The sequence below is a fragment of the Pagrus major genome, chromosome 24 (genome assembly GCF_040436345.1).
Source record: "Pagrus major chromosome 24, Pma_NU_1.0".
Classification (NCBI taxonomy): domain Eukaryota; kingdom Metazoa; phylum Chordata; class Actinopteri; order Spariformes; family Sparidae; genus Pagrus; species Pagrus major.
This window is the reverse complement of record NC_133238.1, coordinates 14,720,485-14,745,887: the sequence shown is the minus strand read 5'-3', so window position 1 is coordinate 14,745,887 and position 25,403 is coordinate 14,720,485. Positions and strand designations below refer to the sequence as shown.

Sequence of the window (25,403 nt, the reverse complement as noted above, 5' to 3'; positions counted from 1 at the left end):
TGCATGAAGTGGAAACACGTGACTGAAGTACCTCAGGATTGTAGTTACGTGTAGTACTCGAGTAAATGTACTTTCCTCCACTGTTACTGGTGTTTCTAGAACAGTGAGTCCAGTCGTGTCTCGCTGGTTAAACTGGTGTTCAGAGCAGACGACTCACTTCCAGTCTGATGGCTCCATGACACCATCTAGTGGACTGACAGTAGAAGTGCAGCGTTCATGTGACGCTGATATGAAGCAGCCAATCAGTGGAGGAGCAGCTGATGTTCTGACAGGAGACATGATGGAAAGGCTGATTTCAGTTGATGTGCAGATGAATGATTTGTGTTTCCTCTCCAGATGAAAGTGTGTGTGAGCTGAGCAGCATGAATCAGTGTGAGGACAGAGAGGAGGGAGGCCCTCCCTCTAAAACCACTGGACCTGGACCTGGACCTGGGCCTGGACCTGGACCTGGACCTGGACCTGGACCTGGACCTGAACCTGAACCTGGACCTGAACCTGGACCTGAAGCTGAGCCTGGACCTGGACCTGAGCCTGGACCTGGACCTGGACCTGGGCCTGGACCTGGACCTGGACCTGGACCTGGACCTGGACCTGAACCTGAACCTGGACCTGAACCTGGACCTGAAGCTGGACCTGGACCTGGACCTGAGCCCAGCTGTGTGTCCTTCAAGAGTGACCGGTCAATAGATCGTCTCATTGAGTTTAAAGGACAACAGCCTCCTGCTGTAAAGAGGTGAGCTGTTAATAATAGGGCTGTCAATCGATTAAAATATTTAATCGCGATTAATCACAAATTAATCGCATATTTTTCATCGGTACATTAAATTGATTTTTTCAAATTGTAATACTTTTTTCAACATGAAAATAGACAAATGCTTGCTTTGTGCAAAAACAGGTTTATTTATTGCTACAATGAGAAATACTCAGTTCAAGTAACTAACATATGCAAACTGCATAGTAATGTTTATTACACAGTAGTAGCGGATTATTTCTCGCAGACCGTCGTCCTCCACAATACTTATCGGCCTGCACGCTGTAGCCACCCATTTAGCGACTGCTTTTGTAAGTTTGCGGCTTGTAGAGTCGTCCACCTGTTTCCCTTTCAAATTATCCAGCGTGGCTTCATGCGAGGAGGGGGCGCCGGCGTCTCTGCATCCGCTGTGTGCTTGGCCGACAAGTGGTATTTGAGACTTGACGTACTCCGGTGGTAGGTAAATTCACGGTGACAATAAATACAAATGACTTTTGTCCTGTCACGAGAGCCATCTGGCAAGACTTTGTAGCTGAATTTGCCATTCAAAATACTACCACTTTCCATTACTGCTCACGGGGATGTAGTCTGTTGGCGGCATCGACCTCGGCGCATTGCTTCCTGGTTTTCCAAGCTACGGAATGGCCCGAGGTTCAAATGTCACTACGTTAATCGCGCGTTAAAAAAAATAGTGCCGTTAAAGGCATGCTGCGTTAACGCGTTAATAACGCGTTAACTTTGACAGCCTTAGTTAATAACATTAATATGTGACTGATTCGTGCTTTAACTGTGGAGAAAGATGTTTTTTGAAACCTGATGTTTATTTTCAGCTTTGTTCTTCTTCACTTAAATTTATATTGTCACTTTAGAAAGCGGCCCAACAGAACCAGTCTTCAACTCTTCATTTCACTTTATTGAATTAGTTTGGTCCAATATTCTCTGAGGTTTATTCCTCATGTTTTCCACTATTTTATGGACACAAGCTTCTGTGTCTGAAGACTAGAAAGTCAATTAACATGTCTGGTGGTCGTCTTCTCTGTCCAACAGGAGACCAGCCTCTACTGGACCTGGACCTGGACCTGAAGCTGAACATGGACCTGAGCCCAGCTGTGTGTCCTTCAAGAGTGACTGGTCAAAGGAGATTATTATTGAATTTAAACAACAGCGTTCATCAGACAGACAGTGAGTTGTCCTCATGTTGCTCTCTGTTGATGTTTGTCCTCATTAAATCCAGTCTGACCAGTTGTCCTGATGGTCTTCATGTCCTCAGAGTGATGATGGAGGTCAGAGCAGGATCGATTAAATGTTTTTAATTTTTCAAAGAATAAACATCCAAAAATCCCCAGTTGGCAGTTTTTGTCTTCTAGTTTCTCCTCACAGGGTGTTGGGGTTTCTATCTATTTGTTTTCTCCAGTGAATGCAACCTTCTGTAGGTTCCAGTGTGGCCGTTGTGTCAATAATCACCCAAAAGCAACACACGAACAAGTTGATGTTGTTATTATTATTATTATTGTTATGAACTTTAGAGTCACACAAATCAGATGAATTAAACATCAATATCAAGAAACCTGTGTTTGTTTTTTGGTATCAGATTCATAAACAAATAAATAAATAATTAATAATTTTTTCATTCTCCAATGTTGGAATTTCAACTGAATACAAGTTTATTGAGACTCTTCACCAATTTGCACTGGACAGTTAGCATCCAACTAGCTTGTGTTAGCTGCGTGTTCCTGTCCACAGTATTATAGGGGTCAAGAGCTGGAGGGACTAAACCAGACAAGCTGCTGAACCAACCCAGTGAACTGACTGACTGTTGGTTCACAGTGGGATCAGCAGTACGACCAACACTTTGATGTCAGGGGAAACCATCTGATTCAATGATGTCATCAACATTTTAACTCAAAGGACCTTCAGCTTGTGTTTGTCTCTGAGTGGACAGACATAATGTGGCTGATTCTTCATGATTCCTCCACAGAGTCGACCAGGAGAGCTCAGAGGTTCCCAGAGGTCCGTCTGCCCAGCAGCATCAAACACACCTGGACTCCATATTTATGGTCTGTACATGAACAACAACTGCTTTTACATCCAGTCTGTTCACAATAATCTCCATGCTGCACTTTACAGACCAGTGGTGAATCTGTCCAACATGGATCTGATGTTTGGCTCCATGATGTTAAATGTTCTCATTCACATAATATTCTGTTCCAGCTGCTGGAGGAGAACATTGTGACCTTTGTGAAGAACGAGCTGAAGAAGGTCCAGAAGGTTCTGAGTTCAGATTACCCAGAATGCTTAGAGAGTCAGAGGGAGGATGAAGAGGTGTTGGATGGTGAGGATGAAGAGCAGAGGAGGAGCAGCAGAGAGGCATTTCTGAAGATCACACTTCACTTCCTGAGGAGAATGAAGCAGGAGGAGCTGGCTGACTGTCTGCAGAGCAGTAAGAGTATTTCTCTAAAGATTTAACATGATGGATCAATGAGACGTTTACTGAAGTCTGATGATGATGATGATGGAAAATCTGTTTATATATGCAATCTTTAGGGGAAGGAAATTGTCTTATTGTCTTTATAAATAACTTAATGATCTTTTTTTGTTGTGTGTTTATTTAGAACATCTTGCTGCAGTTTGTCAGCGTAAACTCAAATCTAACCTTCAGAAGAAGTTCCAGTGTGTGTTTGAGGGGATCGCTAAAGCAGGAAACCCAACCCTTCTGAATCAGATCTACACAGAGCTCTACATCACAGAGGGAGAGACTGCAGAGGTCAATGATGAACATGAGGTCAGACAGATTGAAGCAGCATCCAGGAAACCAGACAGACCAGAAACAACAGTCAGACAAGAAGACATCTTTAAAGCCTCACCTGGAAGAGACGAACCAATCAGAACAGTGATGACAAAGGGAGTCGCTGGCATCGGGAAAACAGTCTTAACACAGAAGGTCACTCTGGACTGGGCTGAAGACAAAGCCAACCAGGACATACAGTTCACATTTCCATTCACTTTCAGACAGCTGAATGTGCTGAAAGAGAAAAAGTTCAGCTTGGTGGAGCTTGTTCATCACTTCTTCACTGAAACCAAAGAAATCTGCAGCTTTGAAGAGTTCCAGGTTCTGTTCATCTTTGACGGTCTGGATGAGTGTCGACCTCATCTGGACTTCCACAAAACTGAGACCCTGACTGATGTTACAGAGTCCACCTCAGTGGATGTGCTGCTGACAAACCTCATCAGGGGAAACCTGCTTCCTTCTGCTCACCTCTGGATTACAACACGACCTGCAGCAGCCAATCAGATCCCTAGCGAGTGTGTTGACATGGTGACAGAGGTCAGAGGGTTCACTGACCCACAGAAGGAGGAGTACTTCAGGAAGAGATTCAGAGATGAGGAGCAGGCCAGCAGAATCATCTCCCACATCAAGACATCACGAAGCCTCCACATCATGTGCCACATCCCAGTCTTCTGCTGGATCACTGCTACAGTTCTGGAGGATGTGTTAAAGACCAGAGAGGGAGGAGAGCTGCCCAAGACCCTGACTGAGATGTACATCCACTTCCTGGTGGTTCAGGCCAAAGTGAAGAACGTCAAGTATGATGGAGGAGCTGAGACAGATCCACACTGGACCACAAAGAGCAGGGAGATGATTGAGTCTCTGGGAAAACTGGCTTTTGAGCAGCTGCAGAGTGGCGACCTGATCTTCTATGAATCAGACCTGACAAAGTGTGGCATCGATATCACAGCAGCTTCAAAGTACTCAGGAGTGTTCACACAGATCTTTAAAGAGGAGAGAGGACTGTACCAGGACAAGGTGTTCTGCTTCGTCCATCTGAGTGTTCAGGAGTTTCTGGCTGCTCTTCATGTCCATCTGACATTCATCAACTCTGGAGTCAATCTGATGTCAGAAAAAGAGCAATCAGCATCCTGGTTGTCTCAAGTGTTCGGAGGCAAATCAACACGTTTCTACCAGAGTGCTGTAGACGAGGCCTTACAGAGTCCAAATGGACACCTGGATTTGTTCCTCCGCTTCCTCCTGGGTCTTTCACTGCAGACCAATCAGAATCTCCTCCGAGGTCTGCAGACACAGACAGGAAGTAGCTCACAGACAAATCAGAAAACAGTCGAGTACATGAAGAAGAAGATCAGTGAGACTCTGTCCTCAGAGAGAAGCATCAATCTGTTCCACTGTCTGAATGAACTGAATGATCGTTCTCTAGTGGAGGACATCCAACAGTACCTGACATCAGGACGTCTCTCCACAGATAAACTGTCTCCTGCTCAGTGGTCAGCTCTGGTCTTCATCTTACTGTCATCAGAAAAAGATCTGGACGTGTTTGACCTGAAGAAATACTCTGCTTCAGAGAAGGCTCTTCTGAGGCTGCTGCCAGTGGTCAAAGCCTCCAACAAAGCTCTGTAAGTTTTTTTCAGAATGCAGTAAATGTGCTGTTATTGACCCAAATAGAAATAATTTTCTTGTTCTGCTCATTATTCTTTATCCAGACTGAGTGGCTGTAACCTCTCAGAGAGAAGCTGTGAAGCTCTGTCCTCAGTTCTCAGCTCCCAGTCCTCTAGTCTGAGAGAGCTGGACCTGAGTAACAACAACCTGCAGGATTCAGGAGTGAAGCAGCTGTCAGCTGGACTGGAGAGTCCACACTGCAATCTGGAAAGTTTGAGGTCAGATCATGTTACTGTTTGTTGTGAAATCATTTATATATTTCTGGTAGATTTTTTTGCCATCAAACTTGTTTTCTTTCAATGTAATTTTCCTTAATTCAGCTCCTGCGCAGCACGAACAATGAGGAGGGAGAACCTCATTTATGTTTGACATCATATGACTTTGATAACTGGATGTCTCTTCATTCTTGATTGAATTTTGATTTATTGTCACGCTGACAACATGTTTAGAACTGAACAGCACTGGAGCAAGAGATTATATATACCAGTCATTCCCAGAGAGGATTTTATTTGAGTTGCCAAATATATTTGCAGACTTTCGTTCATAGCCTTTAATTTAAGATTTCTATCTGCAGTACACCTTTGAGCCACATGGGCAGCTGTTGGTATCCAGTGCTTGATTTGTAAATCAGGAGGTCTCGAGCACAGAGACGGTCCTTCTCTGGTGGGTCCTTCCTGTGGACTGCTACAATGGTGGGGAGAAATGGACTTTAGGCCCAATGTTTTATTTACAACCACAGAAAGCAGCAGGCCAAGAAACCCTATGAAGTGACATGTTCCATCTGTCTGTCTATCAGTCCATCTCTGCTCCATCTCAGTGAGATGGACAGCGTCACACTTAGACACACATCCTGACTGAGTTAATCATTTCACTGATTCACAGCTAAAACACCCACTTGCTTGTAGGACTTACAGTGATCATGTGCCAAAATATTTAGACACTAAGAAGCATTTAACCACATTCCAGCATAGTTTATGTGACATACACAAAACTCACAGCTTCAGGAGACACTGAGTGACCTGACCTCTCAGTCTCTCTTTGAAAACTGCATTTATTTGATCTCAGTTATAATGTATTTGTAACATATATGTTTTTTGTAAACACAGTAGTTATTTAATAAAGTATCTCTTTGAAATGGCTGGTGTATTCAGCACAATATAAGTGGATGTGGATAAATAGTCTGGAGTGTTAATTTTTGCACAGATCTGCTTTTTTCAAGTTTATTAGACCTATTGTGAATTGGGTCGCAGTGTTATCATTTTTTAAAAAGTGGGACCCCCTGGGGTGCTCCTGTAGCTCAGTCGGTAGAGCATGTGTCCCATGTACAGAGGCTTTGTCCTCACTGCAGCGGCCCAGGTTTCAAGTTCGACCTCTGGTCCTTTGCTGCGTGTCATCCCCCCTCTCTCATCCCCATTTCCTGTCATATCTGTGAGCTGTTCTATATAAATAATCCTCCTAATATAAAGACATGAAAAGGCTTATAAATACTTTTTTTTTAAATGGGACCCCAGAAGAAAAGTTTGGGAAAACCTGATACTGTATCACCAAAACTCAACATTTACCATGTTATCTGTCTTCTTTTTTTTCTCCCCAGAATAAGTAGCTGTGACCTCTCAGAGAGAAGCTGTGAAGCTCTGTCCTCAGTTCTCAGCTCCCAGTCCTCTAGTCTGAGAGAGCTGGACCTGACTAACAACAACCTGCAGGATTCAGGAGTGAAGCAGCTGTCAGCTGGACTGGAGAGTCCACAATGTAGACTTGAAACTCTCAGGTCAGATAGTTCAATTTGTCTCAAATTATTTGTTATTTCTTTCACGTTTGTATTCAATTCTCTCTCTCATATCAGAACTCTTATGTTTTGACACAATTCCACTTATTATTGTTTCATGTCTGTTTAATCCAGATTTAGACATTTTGATTTTTCATATCTCCAACATGTTTAGAGTAAAACAGAAAGCAAGTTCACATGTTCTACAATGATATTATGAATACTGTATCACCTAATGTCTTTTTTACTGTTCACGCTCCAGGTTGAGTAGCTGTGACCTCTCAGAGAGAAGCTGTGAAGCTCTGTCCTCAGTTTTCAGCTCCCAGTCCTCTCGTCTGAGAGAGCTGGACCTGAGTAACAACAACCTGCAGGATTCAGGAGTGAAGCAGCTGTCTGTTCGACTGGAGAGTCCACACTGTAGACTTGAAACTCTCAGGTCAGATAGTTCAATTTGTCTCAAATTATTTGTTATTTCTTTAACGTTTGAATTCAATTCTCTCTCTCATATCAGAACTCTTATGTTTTGAAACAATTCCACTTATTATAGTTTCATGTCTGTTTAGTCCAGATTTAGTCTTGTTGATTTTTCATATCTCCAACATATTGGAGTAAAACAGAAAGTAAGTTCACATGTGCTACAATGATATTATAAATACTGTATCACCTAATGTCTTTTTTACTGTTCACGCTCCAGGTTGAGTCGCTGTGACCTCTCAGAGAGAAGCTGTGAAGCTCTGTCCTCAGTTTTCAGCTCCCAGTCCTCTAGTCTGAGAGAGCTGGACCTGAGTAACAACAACCTGCGGGATTCAGGAGTGAAGCAGCTGTCTGTTGGACTGGAGAGTGCACAATGTGGACTGAAAACTCTCAGGTCAGATAGTTCAATCTGTCTCAAATTATTTGTTATTTCTTTAACATTTGAATTAAATTCTCTCTCTCATGTCAGAACTCTTATGTTTTGACACAATTCCACTTATTATTGTTTCATGTCTGTTTAGTCCAGATTTAGTCTTGTTGATTTTTCATATCTCCAACATATTAGAGTTAAACAGAAGGCAAGTTCACATGTGCTACAATGATATTATAAATACTGTTAATGTCTTTTTACTGTTCATGTTCCAGGTTGAGTACCTGTGACATCTCAGAGAGAAGCTGTGAAGCTCTGTCCTCAGTTCTCAGCTCCCAGTCCTCTAGTCTTAGAGAGCTGGACCTGAGTAACAACAACCTGCAGGATTCAGGAGTGAAGCTACTTTCTGCTGAACTGAAGAGTTCACACCATGTCCTTGAAACTCTCAGGTCAGGATTCATTACTTTATTTCATTATTTCATGTAACTTTACAATTGGAGCCGGTCTTGATCATACTCTTAATATTATTCAATTTATTTAAAAGACCCAACATTTCTCCTATGAACAATCACTTGACACAGTGGCACAAAGAAAAATGCCTTTTAACAGGCAGAAATCTCGAGCAGAACCGGACTCAGTGGTGGGCTGCCATCTGTCTCAACTGGTTGGGTTGAGAGAGAGAGAGAGAGAGAGAGAGAGAGACTGAAGCCCCATTCACACTGCCTTTTCAAGGCGGGAATCTTGTGCTGATATTCCACCTCGCTGCAGAATAAAATAGATGTTTATTGTCATTGTTTCAAAAACAACGAAACATAGATAACAGCTCTTAGTTTGACAAATAAATATCAAATATCAACAAGTATAACAAAATAGATAAAAATAATAAAATATATACAACAAGATAAATAGACACAAGATTCAAGTATGTAGATAATATGTACACAATTGAGTATGTGTGGGGGTGGTAGTGGAGGGTTATTGCACTGGTGTGAAGTCTTTAGAGAGTGAGGGGTGAAGGGAGGGTTGTGCATTTCACTGCCTGTGGGAAGAAACTGTTCTTCAGTCTGTTTGTTCTAGATCTGATGGATCTATATCTCTTCCCAGAGGGCAGGGGGGAGAACAGGTAATGTCCGGGGTGAGTGGGGTCCTTAACAATACAGCTGGCCTTCTTTTGGAGTCTGCCAGTGTAAATGTCTGTGAGAGGGGGTAGTGTCGTCCTGATGACACGCTCCGCTGCCCTCACCACCTGCTACAGGTCCTTCCTGTCCTGTGTTGTGCAGCTGGAGAACCACACCGTGCAGCAGTAGGTCAGGAGGCTTTCTATCGCTGACCGATAGAAGTTGGTCAGCAGGTGGTGAGGGAGGTGAGCGTGCTTTAGCTTCCTGTAGGTGTGAAAGTTGCAAAGGTGGAATGAGGGGACAGTGTGATGTTCTGATAGTGTTCACAGTCTGACAACTTAACAGATCCTTCACTCATCAAAGTAACAATACAAAACCAATGAAACCACTAATCTATTTATATATATAAAATGTGGGTCTATCAGTCTATTCTGCACTTTGGTCCCGACTTACTGATCTTAACAACCATTGGATGGGTTGCCATGAGGTTTTTGACATTCGTGCTCCCCTCAGGATGAACTGTAATTACTTTGGTGATCCTCCATTATCAGGTCATCATTTTAATCTGTAGAATATGTTGGTTCATGACCAAATATTTGCAAAACTAATGGCATTTCCGTCATCTTCAGTTATACTCTGGGTTTAGTGCTGATAAGTAAATTAGTGAAATTAAGATGATAAATATAATAAACGTTAAACCCTTAAACACAGATGTGCACTGAATCATCAGGACCCTCAGCTGATCTGTGATGTGTGTTGTTTTGTGTGTCTGCAGGCTGTCAGGCTGTCTGATCACAGAGGAAGGCTGTACTTCTCTGGCCTCAGCTCTGGACTCCAACCCCTCCCATCTGAGAGAGCTGGACCTGAGCTACAATCATCCAGGAGACTCAGGAGTGAAGCTGCTGTCTGCTCGACTGGAGGATCCAGGCTGCAGACTGGACACTCTCAGGTATGAAGAGTCCTGCTGCAGCCACAGACAGTCAGTGTGAGAGTCTGTATCTCGAGTGTAGATGGTTCAGTGTCAGGAGGTCTGCTTCATTTACTCCACCTCCAGTTGTTCAGTTCAGTTCAGGAGAAAAGGCAGCACGGCACGAAGCCAAGAGTTACAAGTGAAGAGAGGAAGATGAGAAGAAGACCAGGAGAGTCTTTGCACAAACACTAAAGTTACACCTCTTTTTTCAGACTAGTTTAGTGCCTGGGGTAAGAGGTTAATGATTCAAGGTAACAGGTATAAAATGTTAAAGTTTAGCAGAGTCATGGAAGTCCTGGGTCAGAGGTGAAGAGGCCTCTCTTCTTATCTGACCCTCTTTGATGTGGAGTATGTGTGGTAATTAAGTCTTTGACCAAAACAAGCTCGGTATATAAGGAGCTGTCTGCATGTCTTCGGGAGAGTTTTCATTATTCGGCTGGAGACTCTCCAAGTAACGTGTTACTTGTTTACGATACTGAACTTATTGTAATAAATTTGTTATACAACTAAGACAGTGTCGGCGGAGCTTTTCTTCAAACATCTTCATCAGCATCGCCACAGAATATACGACAAAGGAAAGGGCGCAAACAGCCGAGGAAGAGTCCGTCGAGGACGATACAGCTAGCAACCCTGACACAGGGGAGCTACAGGTGGATGCGGACATGGCTAACCTGCAAACGACGTGAAAATGCAGAGACTCGCCGTGAAATATGAGAGGACATTAAGGCAACTAACAGCAGAGTTGACGAAGCCGAAATGCGAATTTCAGAGACTGAGGAAAGACTGCAGGGGCTGGAGGAGGCTACGAGGGAACTGCTAAAGCTACAGGCTAAGTTGGAAGATAAGCTAACGGATCAAGAGGGAAGAGCAAGACGGGAGAACATAAGAATTCACGGCATAGAAGGAGGGTCGGAGAGCAACTCCACATCGATGATAACATTCGTGGAAAATCTACTGAGGGAAAAACTGGAGTTGCCCCACACCGACGACCTAAAGATCGAGCGTGCGCATCGCGCACTGGGACCAAAACCACCGGCTGATTCTCCCCCGAGATCCATAGTTGTCAAGTTCTCCAGCAGCAAAACTAAAGAAGAAATCCTGAAACAGGTTTGGCGAAAAAAAAGGGTTTCTGTATCAGGAGAAAAAAGTGTTTATGGATCACGACTATGCACCGGAGACCTTCAAGAAGCGGCGGAAATACGCGGAGGCGAAGAAGGTGCTGAGGGAGAATAATATTTGGTTCCAAACTCCTTTTCCAGCCAGAATGAGGGTGTTTTACGAGGGAGAGACATGCCTATACAACTCGGCAGAGGAGGCTACGAAGGACATGGTGAAGAGAGGTCTGTCTGTGTCGATATATAAACCACCGGCGAGCTGGGCTGATAGAGTCAAGAACTTGATGTGGCGCAAAATCCGGTCCCCGGGTGGAGGAGAGCAGCAGCCAGAGGCGCCGCGGGATGGTTTTAAAAAGAAACTGGACACTTTCAGACGGACTGACCGATGAACTTGTTTTGCGGATTCTCCACGGTAAGGAGGCATAATAGTAGTGACTGTGGAACAAACAATTAAAAAAAAAAAAAAACTGCCATGGGAGGCGTTTGGGTTAGTTTAATGACATTAATAATATAATATGTAAGATCGGGGGAGATCTGACTAAGCTAAAAGCATGGACCACTTTGAAAACTTAAAGGAGGGCCCTCCAAAGCTGGAGACGCATGGAGGCTTTCCCTCCGAGCCGGCAAAACATCTCGGCCCTGGAGACTTAATCTAAATGTACTTAAGGGAAAAATGAAGGAAGAACTCCAAGAGGAAATTAAGTTATACCTGTCAGAAAATGATAATGGGGAGGTTTCCCCCCTTATGGTATGGGATGCAGGTAAGGCTGTTTTGAGGGAAAATCATTGCGAAATTGGCACTACAAAAGAGGCTCAGACAGGAGAAATTGGATAAACTAGAAAAAGAGTTGGAAAACTTGGAAAAAAGACATAAAAAAGATACCCAATTGGACATTAGTCAGAAAATTGGGGAAATTAAAAATCAGATCAAAGAAATTTATGAGGCAGACATTCAGAAAAAACTAACCTTTTTGAAACAGAGGTATTATGAAGTAGGTAGTAAATCATCCAAAATTCTGGCATACAAATTAAGAAAACAACAAGCAGAGAGGGTAGTACATAAAATTAAAGACCCAATCACCAAACAAATGAAACATAAGTTTCAAGACATCCACAGTTGTTTTGAAAAATATTACAAAAACCTATATGCCCGGATGGCCTGTAAGGGGCACAAGTCACCTGAATCCCTGCCTGCATCACTTAATCTCCCAACAATTACAGAAGATATACAGTTTTACTGGCCAATGTGACTATAGGAGAACTCCAAAAGGAAATATCTAGACTCAAACCTTATAAGTCTCCGGGCTCTGATGGGTTTACAGCGGAATGGTATAAGACTTTTAGTGACTCTTTATCACCATTGTTGCTCAGAACTTTCAATTGGGTCCTTAAGAAAGGAGAAATTCCCCCATCTTGGAGGGAAGCGATTATAACTGTGATACCAAAAGAAGGGAAAGATGGGACAGATTGCTCTAATTACCGCCCAATTAGTTTGTTGAACCAGGATTATAAAATCTTCACATCAATTCTAGCAAAACGCTTAGAAATAATACTTCCAGATATTATACAGTTGGATCAAACAGGTTTCATTAGGCAGAGGCAAACACAGGATAACGTTAGGAGGACATTACATGTAATTAACCATATAAACAAAGATAATTTAGAGGCTGTCCTGCTAGGGCTAGATGCAGAGAAGGCTTTCGACTCTGTTGATTGGTCTTTCTTATATAAGATACTAGAGAGATTCCAGTTCCACGATGATTTTGTTAGGACAATACAAGCTTTATACTGGAAGCCAACAGCTACAATTCGGATAAACGGAGGATTATCAAACATTTTTGAATTAAAAAGGGGATGTCGACAAGGTTGTCCCGTGTCCCCGCTCTTATTCGCCATCTTTATAGAGCCCTTGAGTCAGTGGATAAGACAGAATGAAAAGATAAAGGGGATCATGGTGTCTCAAGAAGAACACAAAACTGCCCTGTTCGCAGATGATATTTTGATATACTTGGGGCATCCATCTGCTTCCCTTCCAGAATGGCTCATAACCCTGAGGGAATACGGCTTATTATCAGGTTATAAACTAAACACCCACAAATCTCAAATTTTGACATTTAATTATTCTCCTAGCCAATCCATCAAAGAGGAATTCAAAGTCAATTGGGAATCAAAGTCAGTTAAATACCTAGGTGTGAATATTCCTAAACATTTGAACACGATTATATCAGAGAACTACGACCCTCTAATTTCCAAAATTAAATCCGATCTGACCAGATGGAATCTAGTCCCCTTTTTAGGATTAGGTCAGAGGGCGGAAGCAATAAAAATGAACGTGTTACCCAGATTATTATATCTGTTCCAAAACACACCAGCAGAACTTCCAAAGGAGAAATTTCAAGAATTAGACAAATTAATATCACGATTCATCTGGGAAGAGGCCAAGAATTCGCTATAAGACTCTTCAACTAGCAAAAGACAAAGGAGGCCTCTCTCTCCCCAATATTAAAAATTATTACCAAGCGGTGCAGATAAAAACTTTAGTTAACATTTGCAACCCTTCTTATAAAGCAGAGTGGAAAGACATAGAATGTCAGATATCTAGTGATATTCCATTACAAGCAATCATAGGGGACAGTGGGATGGTTGCCTGTCTAAAAGACATAAACCCATTGATAAAAATGTCAGTTAAGATTTGGCACAGGATAGTCAGCGAAAACAAGGCCAAAGAACCACACTGGATCATAAGATGGATTGGATATGACTCAGATTTCTTACCAAACAGGATGGATGCAAGATTTAAACAGTGGGCCGATAAAGGGTTAATAAAACGCTGCGACAATTCCAGGATCTTAAAAATCGATTCGATCTAACCAATCAGGATTTTTATAGATTTCTGCAACTTAGACATTACCTTGAGAAAATAATGAGAAAGGAAGAATTGCAACAAACTAATTTGGGTATAGTGAAGATATTTCTACTCGGCTACAGGTCAGACCCTGGACGTGGAAACATATCAAAGATATACAAGGTGTTACAACAGGTAGAAGGGAATGATATTGCATATATAAAGGAGAAATGGGAGAAGGAGAGTAACATCGTAATACAGATGGAAATGTGGGGAAAAATAATCTCACAACAGTGGAAAAGTACATCTGCTCTGTCCTGGAGAGAATTTGGGTGGAAGACTATCGTTGGGTTTTTTAGAGTTCCAGCTCAAAGGATTTCTCTGGGAGCAAGTACATCCTGTTGGAGATCCTGTGGCGAGAATAAGGCAACACATCTTCATGTGTTTTGGGTCATTTCAACATATTGGAAAGAAATTAAATTGACCATGGAGAAAATCATGAAAATAGTGATTCCATCAGAGTTTGAGACTTTATGTATGGGATTAATACCAGATACTGTGAAGGGATCTGAAAACAAATATATGTATAATATCCTATTACTAGCGAGTAAGAAAGCAATCACAAGAAAATGGTTGGTAAAAGATTCTCCTACAGTCGAGGACTGGATCAAAGTGGTTCAGGATATTTTTGTAATGGAGAAGCTAACATTCATTCTCAGGCTTGAACAAGATAAGTTTGAAAGTTACTGGAAAACCTGGATAAACTTTATAACAACTTTATAAACTTTATAACTTTACTTTATAACAACTTTATAACAACTTTTAGGCAAGATACTGGGTAATGTGATAAAACCCCCTAGTTTTTGACTCCACTCATCTGGTTCAATTTTCTTTCTTTCTTTCAGCAATTACACAGTTACCAGTCAGCGTTATACATGTATTCTTTATTTAATCTATAATAATTATTATTTGTGTTGTTGATTTTGCCACCGCAGTCATTTTTACCCCACTATAAGATATTGTCTACTTTTATTTACTGCTGTATATTTATCTATTTTATTTATTCTATTTTTATTTCTCATTATCACTTCTCACTTGTTGGATCCTTAAGTTCCCTACCAGTCCAGAACTTGTAAAGGATGTGATAGAAGAGAGTATGGGTGCTTTTGTAATGATGTGATTTTTTTTTAATTTAATTAATTTTTTTAATTATTTACCTGTTTTTCTTTCATTATCTACTTGGATGATAAGACTTGTGGCATGTAAACAAACTTAAGAGCAACATGTATAACTTGTCTTTTCTGCAAATAAAAAGTTTAACAACAAAAAAAAAACAAAAAACATTGCTGTCACATTTTCCTCTTTAGTCTTGTTCAGTTCACTTTCAAACAACTTCAGACTGTAAAAGCAACATAAATGTATTAGAGGTGTGGAAATGTCTCCATTATAAGATGCATCACGATGCAGAGACAGAGCAGAATCCAGAGTCTGCGGCTCATGTTGATTGTTGATTGTTCGGCCTCAGCTGGACAATAAAGTTACGTTGTGACGTTGCTCCCATGTTTTGAACTGTGGGAGGACTTCTGACTGACATTACTGATGTAGGAGGGATGTTGGAGGGAGGCAGAGATCATCTGAGAGGGATTAAAAAGAGTATTTTTTTAAACGGACATCTCGGGACACGTCAGATTTTATGAACTTGCTGTGAAGCAGGAACTGGACGAGACTTCTGCCTCACAACAATCACTAATCACGTCGGCCATTTTCAGCTGAAGCTAACGTCTGCAGCCATAAATAATAACTGTTACAGCAGCCCAGCTGATCAGCCGAGATCTGAGGAGGTGCTGTCAACTCTGCTGTCCAACTCTGAGAGAGGTGTGTGCAGCAGAGTCAGTAGATGTTTCATCTTAAAGCTGCCATGTGAAAACTATATTATTGTAGACACACGTGAAAGACGCTGCAGATGGAGACATGTTTTGTTTGATTACTGAAAAGATGCAGCTTTTATTTTGTAGCCTGCTGTAGTCTGATGATTGGAAGGACTTTCAGAATAAAAGGGGGATTTAAATGATGAAAAGTAGCCGTGTGCAGTGATACAGATCATCGAGGATGACGAACACTGAGATGCATCGAGAATCGTCGACAGCTGAATCGTAATCGAATCGTGAGGCCGGTGAAGATTCACACCTCTAAAATGTTTGTTACATGAAGAATGCAAAAGTAAAATACAGTTTGTTTTCTAAAGTGCACATAGCACTCCTTCATCCTCCACCATTGATAGTGGCCTCATGTGTGTTAGCAGCATACTGAGGATAGCATCAGTCAGAGCAGCTGCTGGCTGTGGTGTCATGGGGCCTCCTTCCTCACAACGTAGTCGCCATGTTGACTTGTTTCTTTGTGAAGTGAGAGACACAATATTATATAATATCAGTATGCAGAGTAGCACAATTCACATGAAGCTCAGTGAACTCAGTAACTGCCTTGTTGTTTGAGGTAATATGTGCTGATGTAAAGGGCAAATACAGATCAGGCCTGTACAATAAAACACAACAACAACAGAGCAGCACTTCCTCACAACATGTGAAAAGTATCAACACATTAGAGAAACACATGTTCAACATGTAATAGATTACAAAGGGTTTGTTGAGCCAGTAGATGAAGAAACATGAACAGTCCTACTAGGGGAGAACCCAAAGAGCTGTGATCCAGCAGCAGTCTATGTTCTGCTGCCACAAACTGAGGGACAGTGAGTGACAGTCAGCTGAGAGTTGTTCATGTTATATGTGACGACACTTATTATTTAGTGTTGTGCTGTTATTGTCAGCTTTGGTTATAGTTCTGTCTCTGTTGTGTTTTGATCTACTGTACTCGTCTTTACACCAGAATGTTCTTCTTCTTTATCTTCTCAATGTTTGTGCGCTTGCTTTGGCCACATGTTTGTGTTACATGGTGCCAATAAAGACAGTTTTGAATTTAGGAAATGAAATGAAACAATAACTGGACATTGTGAATGCAGCCTGAGCCGTGCACTGAGAATAAAAAGGACATGTAATATATATTTGAACAGAACAGATATGCTCAAGTTTCTATTGTGCAGAAATAAAGACTTGACTTCAGACGATCTCTTACTATGACATGAAATATTGTAAAAACTCCTCTTATGTCCTCCAGTGTCTCTGAGCGTACTTCAGCTAATTACCCAGCAGGGGGCGACACTGATCCATCACAAACCTGAGAGCACAGGTGGAAGGTGTTTCTGTCTTAAACGCTGCTGTTTAAATTGAAAGCTGTGATGTAGCCGGGCCCTAATCTTGTGTTTGCAGGAACAACAGGTTTACTAATGGATGAAGTTCATCAGCTTCAAAATCATCCTGTCCAAACTTTTGTCAGTCAGCCTGTCCAACAAACAAACACTGCTGCTCATTAAAACACTGAACAATCAGTGACTAAAGGGACGGACACTACGGATCAGTGTAGACAGGTTCTGGGTTTGAAAGGTTCACTAAGTTACCGTGCCGAGTCTCCTTCACCCGTAGTGGCTCCGACGTGCTTTCTCTTCAGCTGCTCAGTGATGTGGTGCTACCGGGCCATGTGAGAGCAGCTCTGCACATCTTGTAGCTGTTTTCTTTGAACACTTTAATATAAAGTGCTGCCACTTTTGATGACTTGGCTCGGACACTTTTCTCTTCTGTAACGTTTGTAGTTCCCGTTGCCTCCGTGGCCTCCGCTATATTGCAAACGCTAACGGAGCCCATTCAGAAAGGAGACGGCGCGACTCCGAGTAGCTTCCTGTTTCATCACCTGAGCTACGCCAGGCGCCATTGGCTGGCTTACTGCTCCCCACCGCAGGAGACCAGAACTGCTGCACTGAGTGTGTTTTCCTGACGTATCTTCGGCTCGACCGTCTTTGACTATGAAGTGAAACAGCTCGCTCCGTGCCACAGCGCCTGCATCGTAACGTCAACCAGCTAATCCACCGTGAAACTGGTCGGCAGCTGTTTTTATAATGGATTTAATGGGTCAGTTGTCGCGGCCCTAAAAACTTCTAACATTGAATTCAAAGTCAACGCTGCACTTCTGTGAGTCCTCAGCAACAAACCTGCCAAGTATAAAGTAGACTGGATGAACGGTTCTGGAGACATGTGGACCACAGACAGACAGACAGAAAGACAGATTCCTGGCTTCATAGTCAGATGTTCCTCTGTCACATCTGGACACATCATGTTTACCACAGCAGATTTCACACTAAGAGACATGTTCTGTCATTTGTTGTGCTTTTAATGGCATCAAACATGACATGAAGTTCTCCTCACAGTAACTATTACTGCTGTAACATCCATCAGATATCAATCCAGCACCAAACTATAGTAACATGAACATGAACACATGAAATGATGCTGTTTCTACCACAAACAGCTTCAGTGACACTTGTGAGCTTCTGGAGGGAAACAGTCTGGGAGTCTCTGTCACTTGGTTTTGTGGCAGAGGTCGGGAACCAACGTCCAACGTTTCCTGATGATTTATTACGTATAAACTGTATTTGTTTCTTTGCACAGTGAAACAAAGCAGCAGAAACACAGCGAGAACAAAAAGCAGACTGTGCAGCTGAGATTCAGAAAAGCCCTGGAAGCTTCAAACAGGAATCTGACCTCAAAAGTTCTGACATCCAAATCCAAAAGTCCTGTAATATACAAACATAAGCACAAGCTGACATTGGATCAGACAGCAAGCGTCAGGTAGCCCACAGGAAACAGCAGCAACATCCAATAACATAAAGATGAAGTCATAAATCCAAACAGAGGTTTGTGTGTGTCCTCACATGTTGTCGTCCTCTTTCACACACACCAACATCCTGTGGCTCACTCTCAGTGTGTGAGGAGAGTGGCAGAGGTGAAGAGGTTCAGGGAAACAGGGAGAAGCAGCCTGATGGACATGTTGTGTTTCTGTGTATGAGTCATGTCATGTCCATGTTTGCATGCTGAAAGAGGATGTGCTGCTCTGACCCCCCTCCTCCTTTCAGGGTGGAGCCTGCTGGAGTCCGATGGTTGACACCAGGTCTGAGGAAGTGTGAGTGTGTTTTTACTTTGATTCAGCTTCACACTGTGACATCACTCAGTCACATCTGTGATGTCATCACCACGCTGATGATACATTAATAACTGCAGCTGTGTTGTGTCTTTTTCTCTCCATCAGATTCCTGTGAGCTCACAGTCGACACAAACACAGTCAGCAGACTCATCAAACTGTCTGACAACAACAGGAAGATGACACGTGTGTTAGAGTATCAGTCATATCCTGATCATCCAGAGAGGTTTGAGTCTCCTCAGCTGCTGTGTAGAACTGGTCTGACTGGTCGCTGTTACTGGGAGGTCGAGTGGAGCGGAGATGCTAATATATCAGTGAGTTACAGAAGAATCAGCAGGAGAGGAGGCAGTGACTGTGTGTTTGGACTGAATGATCAGTCCTGGAGTCTGTGGTGCTCTGATGATGGTCGTTACTCTGTCAGACACAATAACAGAGACACACTCCTCTCCTCCTCCTCCTCCTCCTCCTCCTCCTCCTCCTCCTCCTCCTCCTCCTCCTCCTCTGGTAGAGTAGCAGTGTATGTGGACTGTCCTGCTGGCACTCTGTCCTTCTACAGAGTCTCCTCTGACTCACTGATCCACCTCCACACCTTCAGCACCACATTCACTGAACCTCTTTATCCTGGATTTGGGCTCTTGTGGTCCAGTCCTGGTTCCTCAGTGTGTCTGTGTGGTGTTTAGTCTGCAGAGTCTCCTCCTGTCACAGAAACATTGTCAGTGCTGAACAGTTGAGTCTGTACAGGATCACAGTCACATCAATCTTTCAGCTTCTTGTAATAAATTCATCAGTGAACTTTGTACAAAATGATTCAAACTGATTGTAAAGATTGATGGTTTCCTCGTCATCAATGATTCTGTTCTGCACATTAAAACTGAGACATCACTTCACTTTGTTCTGCACTTGTTGTATTTGACAGTCGTCAGCATGAAGCTGGTGACTCACAGAAGGACTTTAACAGGCAGCCGCTGTAAAGACTTTAAAACAGGCGTAACGTGCGTCTCCTTCTGGTCTGAGTCAGCAGTCGTGCAGCAGGATGTTGAATTAGCTGCTTTCATAATGTTTCTGTGCGAGTGTTACGGCCTCCGTTCATAAAAGTCAGAGCTGAGGCTCAGAAGGGGCTGGAGGAGGCAACATATGAAGGACACCAGACACAAGGTTCATAGTTCACTCACAGCTTTTATTACATCGTTCAAATTATTCCCAAAAGAAACCAGGAACAAACAAAAAGGGGCTGAAAGGAACAAAAGATGGGAAGACGCTGGACCAACCAGGCAGTGGGCCGTCGTTCCCCACGTCTCCCCCTGAACCACCTCGATGAAGACTGATCCTCAAACAAAGAAAAGGAACAACTGAACCAGCGGTGACCTCCGGCCCAAACTAACACAGTGAACTAAAATAACACAACCCCAGCACCGAAACTATGGAGGCTGACAAACCAACCTGTTGGAGGAGAGGAGGAAACTCTCTGCTCATGTGTGTGTCTCCTTAGCTACAGACTGCAGTTAATGTTAGCTAGCTACACACTGAATGTTGGCTATGTACATGCGTAGTAGGGCTGAGAAAAGAGGAAAGATGAGGGAGGAGGCTGAGAGGAGAGGGAGGAGAGGGGAGGCTCAGATGGGAGCGATGTTGAATCAACAGGTTTCAGGTGAAGAACAGATTCTGGTTCTGGTCCTGGTCCAGGCTGACTGTCCACAGGGGGGCACAGTCGTCCATTACAGGGACCAGCTTGAGATCCAGGAGTCGGTGCCAAAGCTGCTTGTGGAGCCAACAACTCTGCAAATATTGCAAATAAAATAAAACCCTTTTTAAACAGAATATTGATCTTGGTTTGATTTCAGGGCAGAACTTAGACAACTAGCAGTGAATTGATTTTGTATAAAGCTCCTTTAACAACTTGTTTATTTATTACAGACCATCATCATAATGGAAATGTAGTTACTGTCACTTAAAACGTGTGAGATGGATCATTGATGGCACTGCCATTACTGTGGGACGCTCATCACACTGTTTCGGTCTCCACAATAACTTTGTTTCCATCCAAACATTTTAATGCAAAGTCAGTGACACCAAATGAAAAAAACCTTATGAAAAATGTAAAATGTGATTTAATTTTATGAGTATCAACACAAAGTTTATGTGTTCAACCTCATCAGATTCTCTGTTAATGGTTAAAAGGCTGTGCAACAAATGCTGCTGGAAACGTCACATTAACACAAATCTGTTTTGCCATTCAGTGTGAAAAATGACTGGATACACCTGAAAAAGTCTCAGATTTATTGGACATAAAAATGTAATGGCCAAACAGCGTGTGACATCATTCGGCACAGGTTTTAATTCACTTAAAATCCACTGAAACACATTTTTACCGGCTTTATTTGCATAAATGTTTCTGGCTAAATTGTGATGATTTGATTGACAGGTGGATGGAAAGAGCCATTGATTAACAGGCTGCAACAGAAGTGGTCATTTCTAAACAGCCTCAGGGTGGATAAGGTTTGAATGTTGCAGTGGGCAACCTGTATATTTACACCTGTTGAATCTAGTGACAGAGCCTATGAAAGTCGACACCATAGGACAGGAAAGTGTGACATGTTCACTCTGGACAAGGATGAAGTCACTTTTCAGTAGCTGCTCATAGAGTTTCCCCATTTTCTTCATCATCTCTCGGACAACCCCGTCAGTTTGGGAGATGTGATGCATCGTGTCCGCAGAAATCTGCCCATTGCCGCCCCGATGCCCCAGAAACAGGACCGGACAGTAGCCGAGGGCATTTAGTTTAAAACCTGCAAGAATTACAGAGAAGAAAAATATATGCAGTGACACCTCGGCATGACAGGAGTGAGACTGATCAGCAACAGCTCAACAGCAACGTCACTGCTTTGACAGATGTTAAGGTGCCTTTGTTGCTCAGCTCTCAGCAGCTAAGCTTTGTGCATATTGTCATAATATTTATGTATTTCATACATCATGTTAAGTGACAGTGTAACAATCATGTTGATCAGTAATAACACATCATGGTTTGTTGCAGCCCTGAGGTTGGTTTCACATGAACTAAAAAGCAAGACTGACTGACAAATAAGATGATTGTGTAGCTGTGTGAGAGGCCGACCCCTCGTTACATCAGAGTGATTAAACTCTCAGATATCTGGGCCGACTTGATGGTCCGGCTGGAATTTATATGTTTCTTTGCAGATGATGCCCAGCGATCGTCCTTCAGCTTGTCTTGTTGTTTTTAATTCCTCATTCATGTGGAAAGGGCACACGCACTCTCTGCAAGTCTTCCTCCCGAGGGGATTTGGGGCCTGGCAGGTGGGCACAGCTGTTTTTGAGGCTTCGTCCTTCTGCATATGAGAGTGAAACATGTAGGGATCAGATCTGTTTGCTGTCAGGTGATTACAGTATCAATTCATGGGGAAAAACACAAATACAGGATGTTATTTGTTCATGTATAATAGTCCTATTGCAAAAGAAGTGATAAAAACATTACATGCTGTCAATACTGGGCCCAGCGTGTAAACTTCCACTGGTTTAAATGGGATGACTTTATTCACGCACACTATTCACATGCACTCAAACACAGATGACAAGTGAGGTGTTGGTGTGTTATAATTTAACAGCTAACACTGCTATTTCTTTACAGCTTTACATCACCATGTTAAAACAAGGCATTTCTAGTTCAGAACAGCGAACAGTCATACTAACATATAACTTACAGCAATATATAACACACACTGTCATCAGTTTATTACCTGAGACTGGATTTATTCTTTTCTTTACATCTTCTGTAACTGTTTCTCAGACGGGGCTGAGCTGTTCTGCCACCTGTTTTTCAGACAGCAGGACATACTTTACCACATTCACAGGATTATTTGAGTTGTTCATATTCACTCATTTCTGTTAGTGTAAGAAATGAGTCACACTAATAAGTGGACAGGACACAATTTACTCGATTCCTCTGATTCAGCTACATTGGAAAAGTTCAAGCCGACTTACCTGGGTCTGGTGTGGGTGTGGCTCAATTAAGGTTCCTCGTGTCCCGACTGAATGGTGTCAACTACAAGTCCCAAGATGCATTGCAAATATAACGTCCAATCACTGACCTTGAAAGCTGTTGACCTGTCACTCACAGCCAGCTGAAATTAAACGATATTCTGAGACTTCAGCTTAATTATTTATGTATTTGAATTTTATTTCATTTTGAAATAAATGGTGTAAAAACGGTTTTCAGATCACTTCTCATAATTTGAAGGATTGTGGGTAATGTAGTGCATTTAGCTGTCCGACACTGACCATGAAACTCCGTGTTTCTCAGAGTCGAAGGGGGAAACACCAACATTGATTCTCAGAGAATTAAACCCATTTATGTTTTGTAATGAACAAAAACACACTGGTGTTTCTGTGTTGAAAAATACGGAGAATATCACTGAAAAACCACCTTAAACGTCGAGCTGACTGTCAGGAGAATATTTCCAGGTGTCAGGTTCACACTTGTCCAATGGGACTGACGCTCACGGCGTCTCTCAGCGCCGCGGCCGGGTCCAATAGTCAGGAGTGAATGGAGCTGGATCAGTTGCTCTGAGCGTCACATTGGACTCAACTGGAATCCCCGTGCGTGGAAATGAGACGCTGAGGGAGACGTTGAGCGTCAGTAAACAACGTGAAAGGGCCCTGACCAAGCGTCGGCAGTGAGACTGTGTTGCAACAGCTGTTTTGAATTCTGGCTCTTGTTCCAGTAAAATCCAGAAATATCAGTGAAATGTCAGAAACAGGAAACATTGACTCGTCTGTAGCTTTAATTGTAAAGAGTCATTGTGAACAAAGTTGTAAATGGACAGTAAAATATGATCAGATGTACTCGACTCTCCACCTGAAACACTCTGACTTGTTTCATGTTTCTAATGATGAAACAAACAGTTTGATCGTGTTGGTTCACACATGTAATTATGTCCGTAGTGACGTCATAAACTGTCAACATCTGTTCATTTCTGTGTGATTATTATATGAGAAGAAAACACATTTTAATGACAATCATTGTGTTTCTCTCAGTGTTTTGTGGCTGTTGAAGTCCGACTGTATTTTGAGGATGTTTGTTGGATTTGAATCTGTAAATATGAATCATCACTGACGTCCATTTGTTTGAGACGGTTCGTTGCATTATTAGTTGAAGCTCTGGTGCTGAGTTCTGTATGTGTCATAATAATAATAATAAACTTTATTCATGCAGCAGTTTTCACAGTTAAAAAGGGCTTTACGAGGTTGAAACGGGATTAAAACATGTCAGAGTTGAGGCCAATAACAGCAGACGTGTATAAATAATCCAATAAATAAAGATCAATATGGAGGATAATCAAACAGACGAGACATGTTGAAATGAAGCAGCCTGGTGGCAGCATTAATAAAAGACTTCCTGCTGATTTAAAAGATGTCAGTGATTGTGCCGCCTCAGAACAACACTGAACATTTCCCTCATTTGACTCCAGGACGACAAACAGTGAAACATGTGCAGTGAAATGTGACAGACTGAGATTTATACAGACTGAACAGTGTGATATGAGCTCACTGGATACACAACAGCTGTGCTGTGTTTTCACCAGCAGAGGGCGGCAACGTCCTCCAACTCCAGCAGAATAAAGCTGAATAAAGAGCAGAGAAAACTCAAAGTACTGAGAAATACTTCAAGCTGAGGCTTCACACAAATATATGAGTTTTACTGTCACACACTTTATTTATACAGCAGCTTTAAACACAGTTCACAAAGTGCTCTGACAATCAAGCAAAAGCAGGAAAGTGAGGACGACGATATGACAGAATAAAGAGTGAAGAGTGGAGACGAACACGAGGAAGCCTCGTCTGAGGTCCAAACAAGAAGCAGAACAGAACATGTCAGAACACAAACAGGAAGTTGAGTCTGTGACAGAAACGTGACGACACGACGAGGACAAGATGACGGGAGAAAGTCACGACCACTTAAGTCACTTGATTCAATAGAGGAAAGAATTATATTTGGGCAGCAAATCCCCAAACTCTCTCCTGTTAATTGGTGGAGGCTGTAATATTGCTCTGGATAATGCTGTTGACAGGTGCCTCCCTCCCCCCTCAGCACAAACCTCACAACACTTATGGGAAAATGTAACATTGTGGATGTACGGAGAGAAAAATCCCCTGATGAAAGATCCTTCACTTGGAGCAACAGATCAGGATCCAGCCAGTCTCGCATTGATTTCTGTCTGCTGTCCAATAACATTGATAAAGAAAAAAGTGCAGTCCACATCGTTGCCGCGCCCTCACTGACCATAGAGCGATTCATATAAGCATCCAATTTAATGCATCTCATACAATCCGGAGATCTTGCTACTGGAAATGAAACAATTCCCTGGTAAAGCACGAAAAGGTTCAGACTGAAATTATTCATTTAATCACTCGTTTTTACAACAAGGCTGAAAGGGAAAAATCAACA

At 42.4% G+C, this 25,403-nt stretch overlaps 1 protein-coding gene across 1 annotated transcript; it reads left to right on the top strand.

Moving 5' to 3' along the window:
- The first annotated feature begins 638 nt into the window (after positions 1-638).
- LOC140992133 (uncharacterized) lies at positions 639-19,830 on the top strand. Its single transcript, XM_073462398.1, has 12 exons — positions 639-733; positions 2,730-2,808; positions 2,963-3,191; positions 3,364-5,158; positions 5,246-5,419; positions 6,796-6,969; positions 7,229-7,402; positions 7,661-7,834; positions 8,086-8,259; positions 9,704-9,877; positions 18,879-18,925; positions 19,052-19,830. Exons 2-12 carry the CDS (start codon positions 2,806-2,808, stop codon positions 19,621-19,623), a joined length of 3,690 nt encoding a protein of 1,229 aa, XP_073318499.1. The 5' UTR covers positions 639-733; positions 2,730-2,805; the 3' UTR covers positions 19,624-19,830.
- The last annotated feature ends 5,573 nt before the right edge of the window (positions 19,831-25,403 follow it).

Bases quoted from the DNA above. Each gene is read 5' to 3' on its own strand.
- LOC140992133 (XM_073462398.1), top strand. The intron at 5,159-5,245 runs GTAAGTTTTTTT...TTCTTTATCCAG, and splicing joins AAAGCCTCCAACAAAGCTCT to ACTGAGTGGCTGTAACCTCT. The intron at 7,403-7,660 runs GTCAGATAGTTC...TTCACGCTCCAG, and splicing joins TGTAGACTTGAAACTCTCAG to GTTGAGTCGCTGTGACCTCT.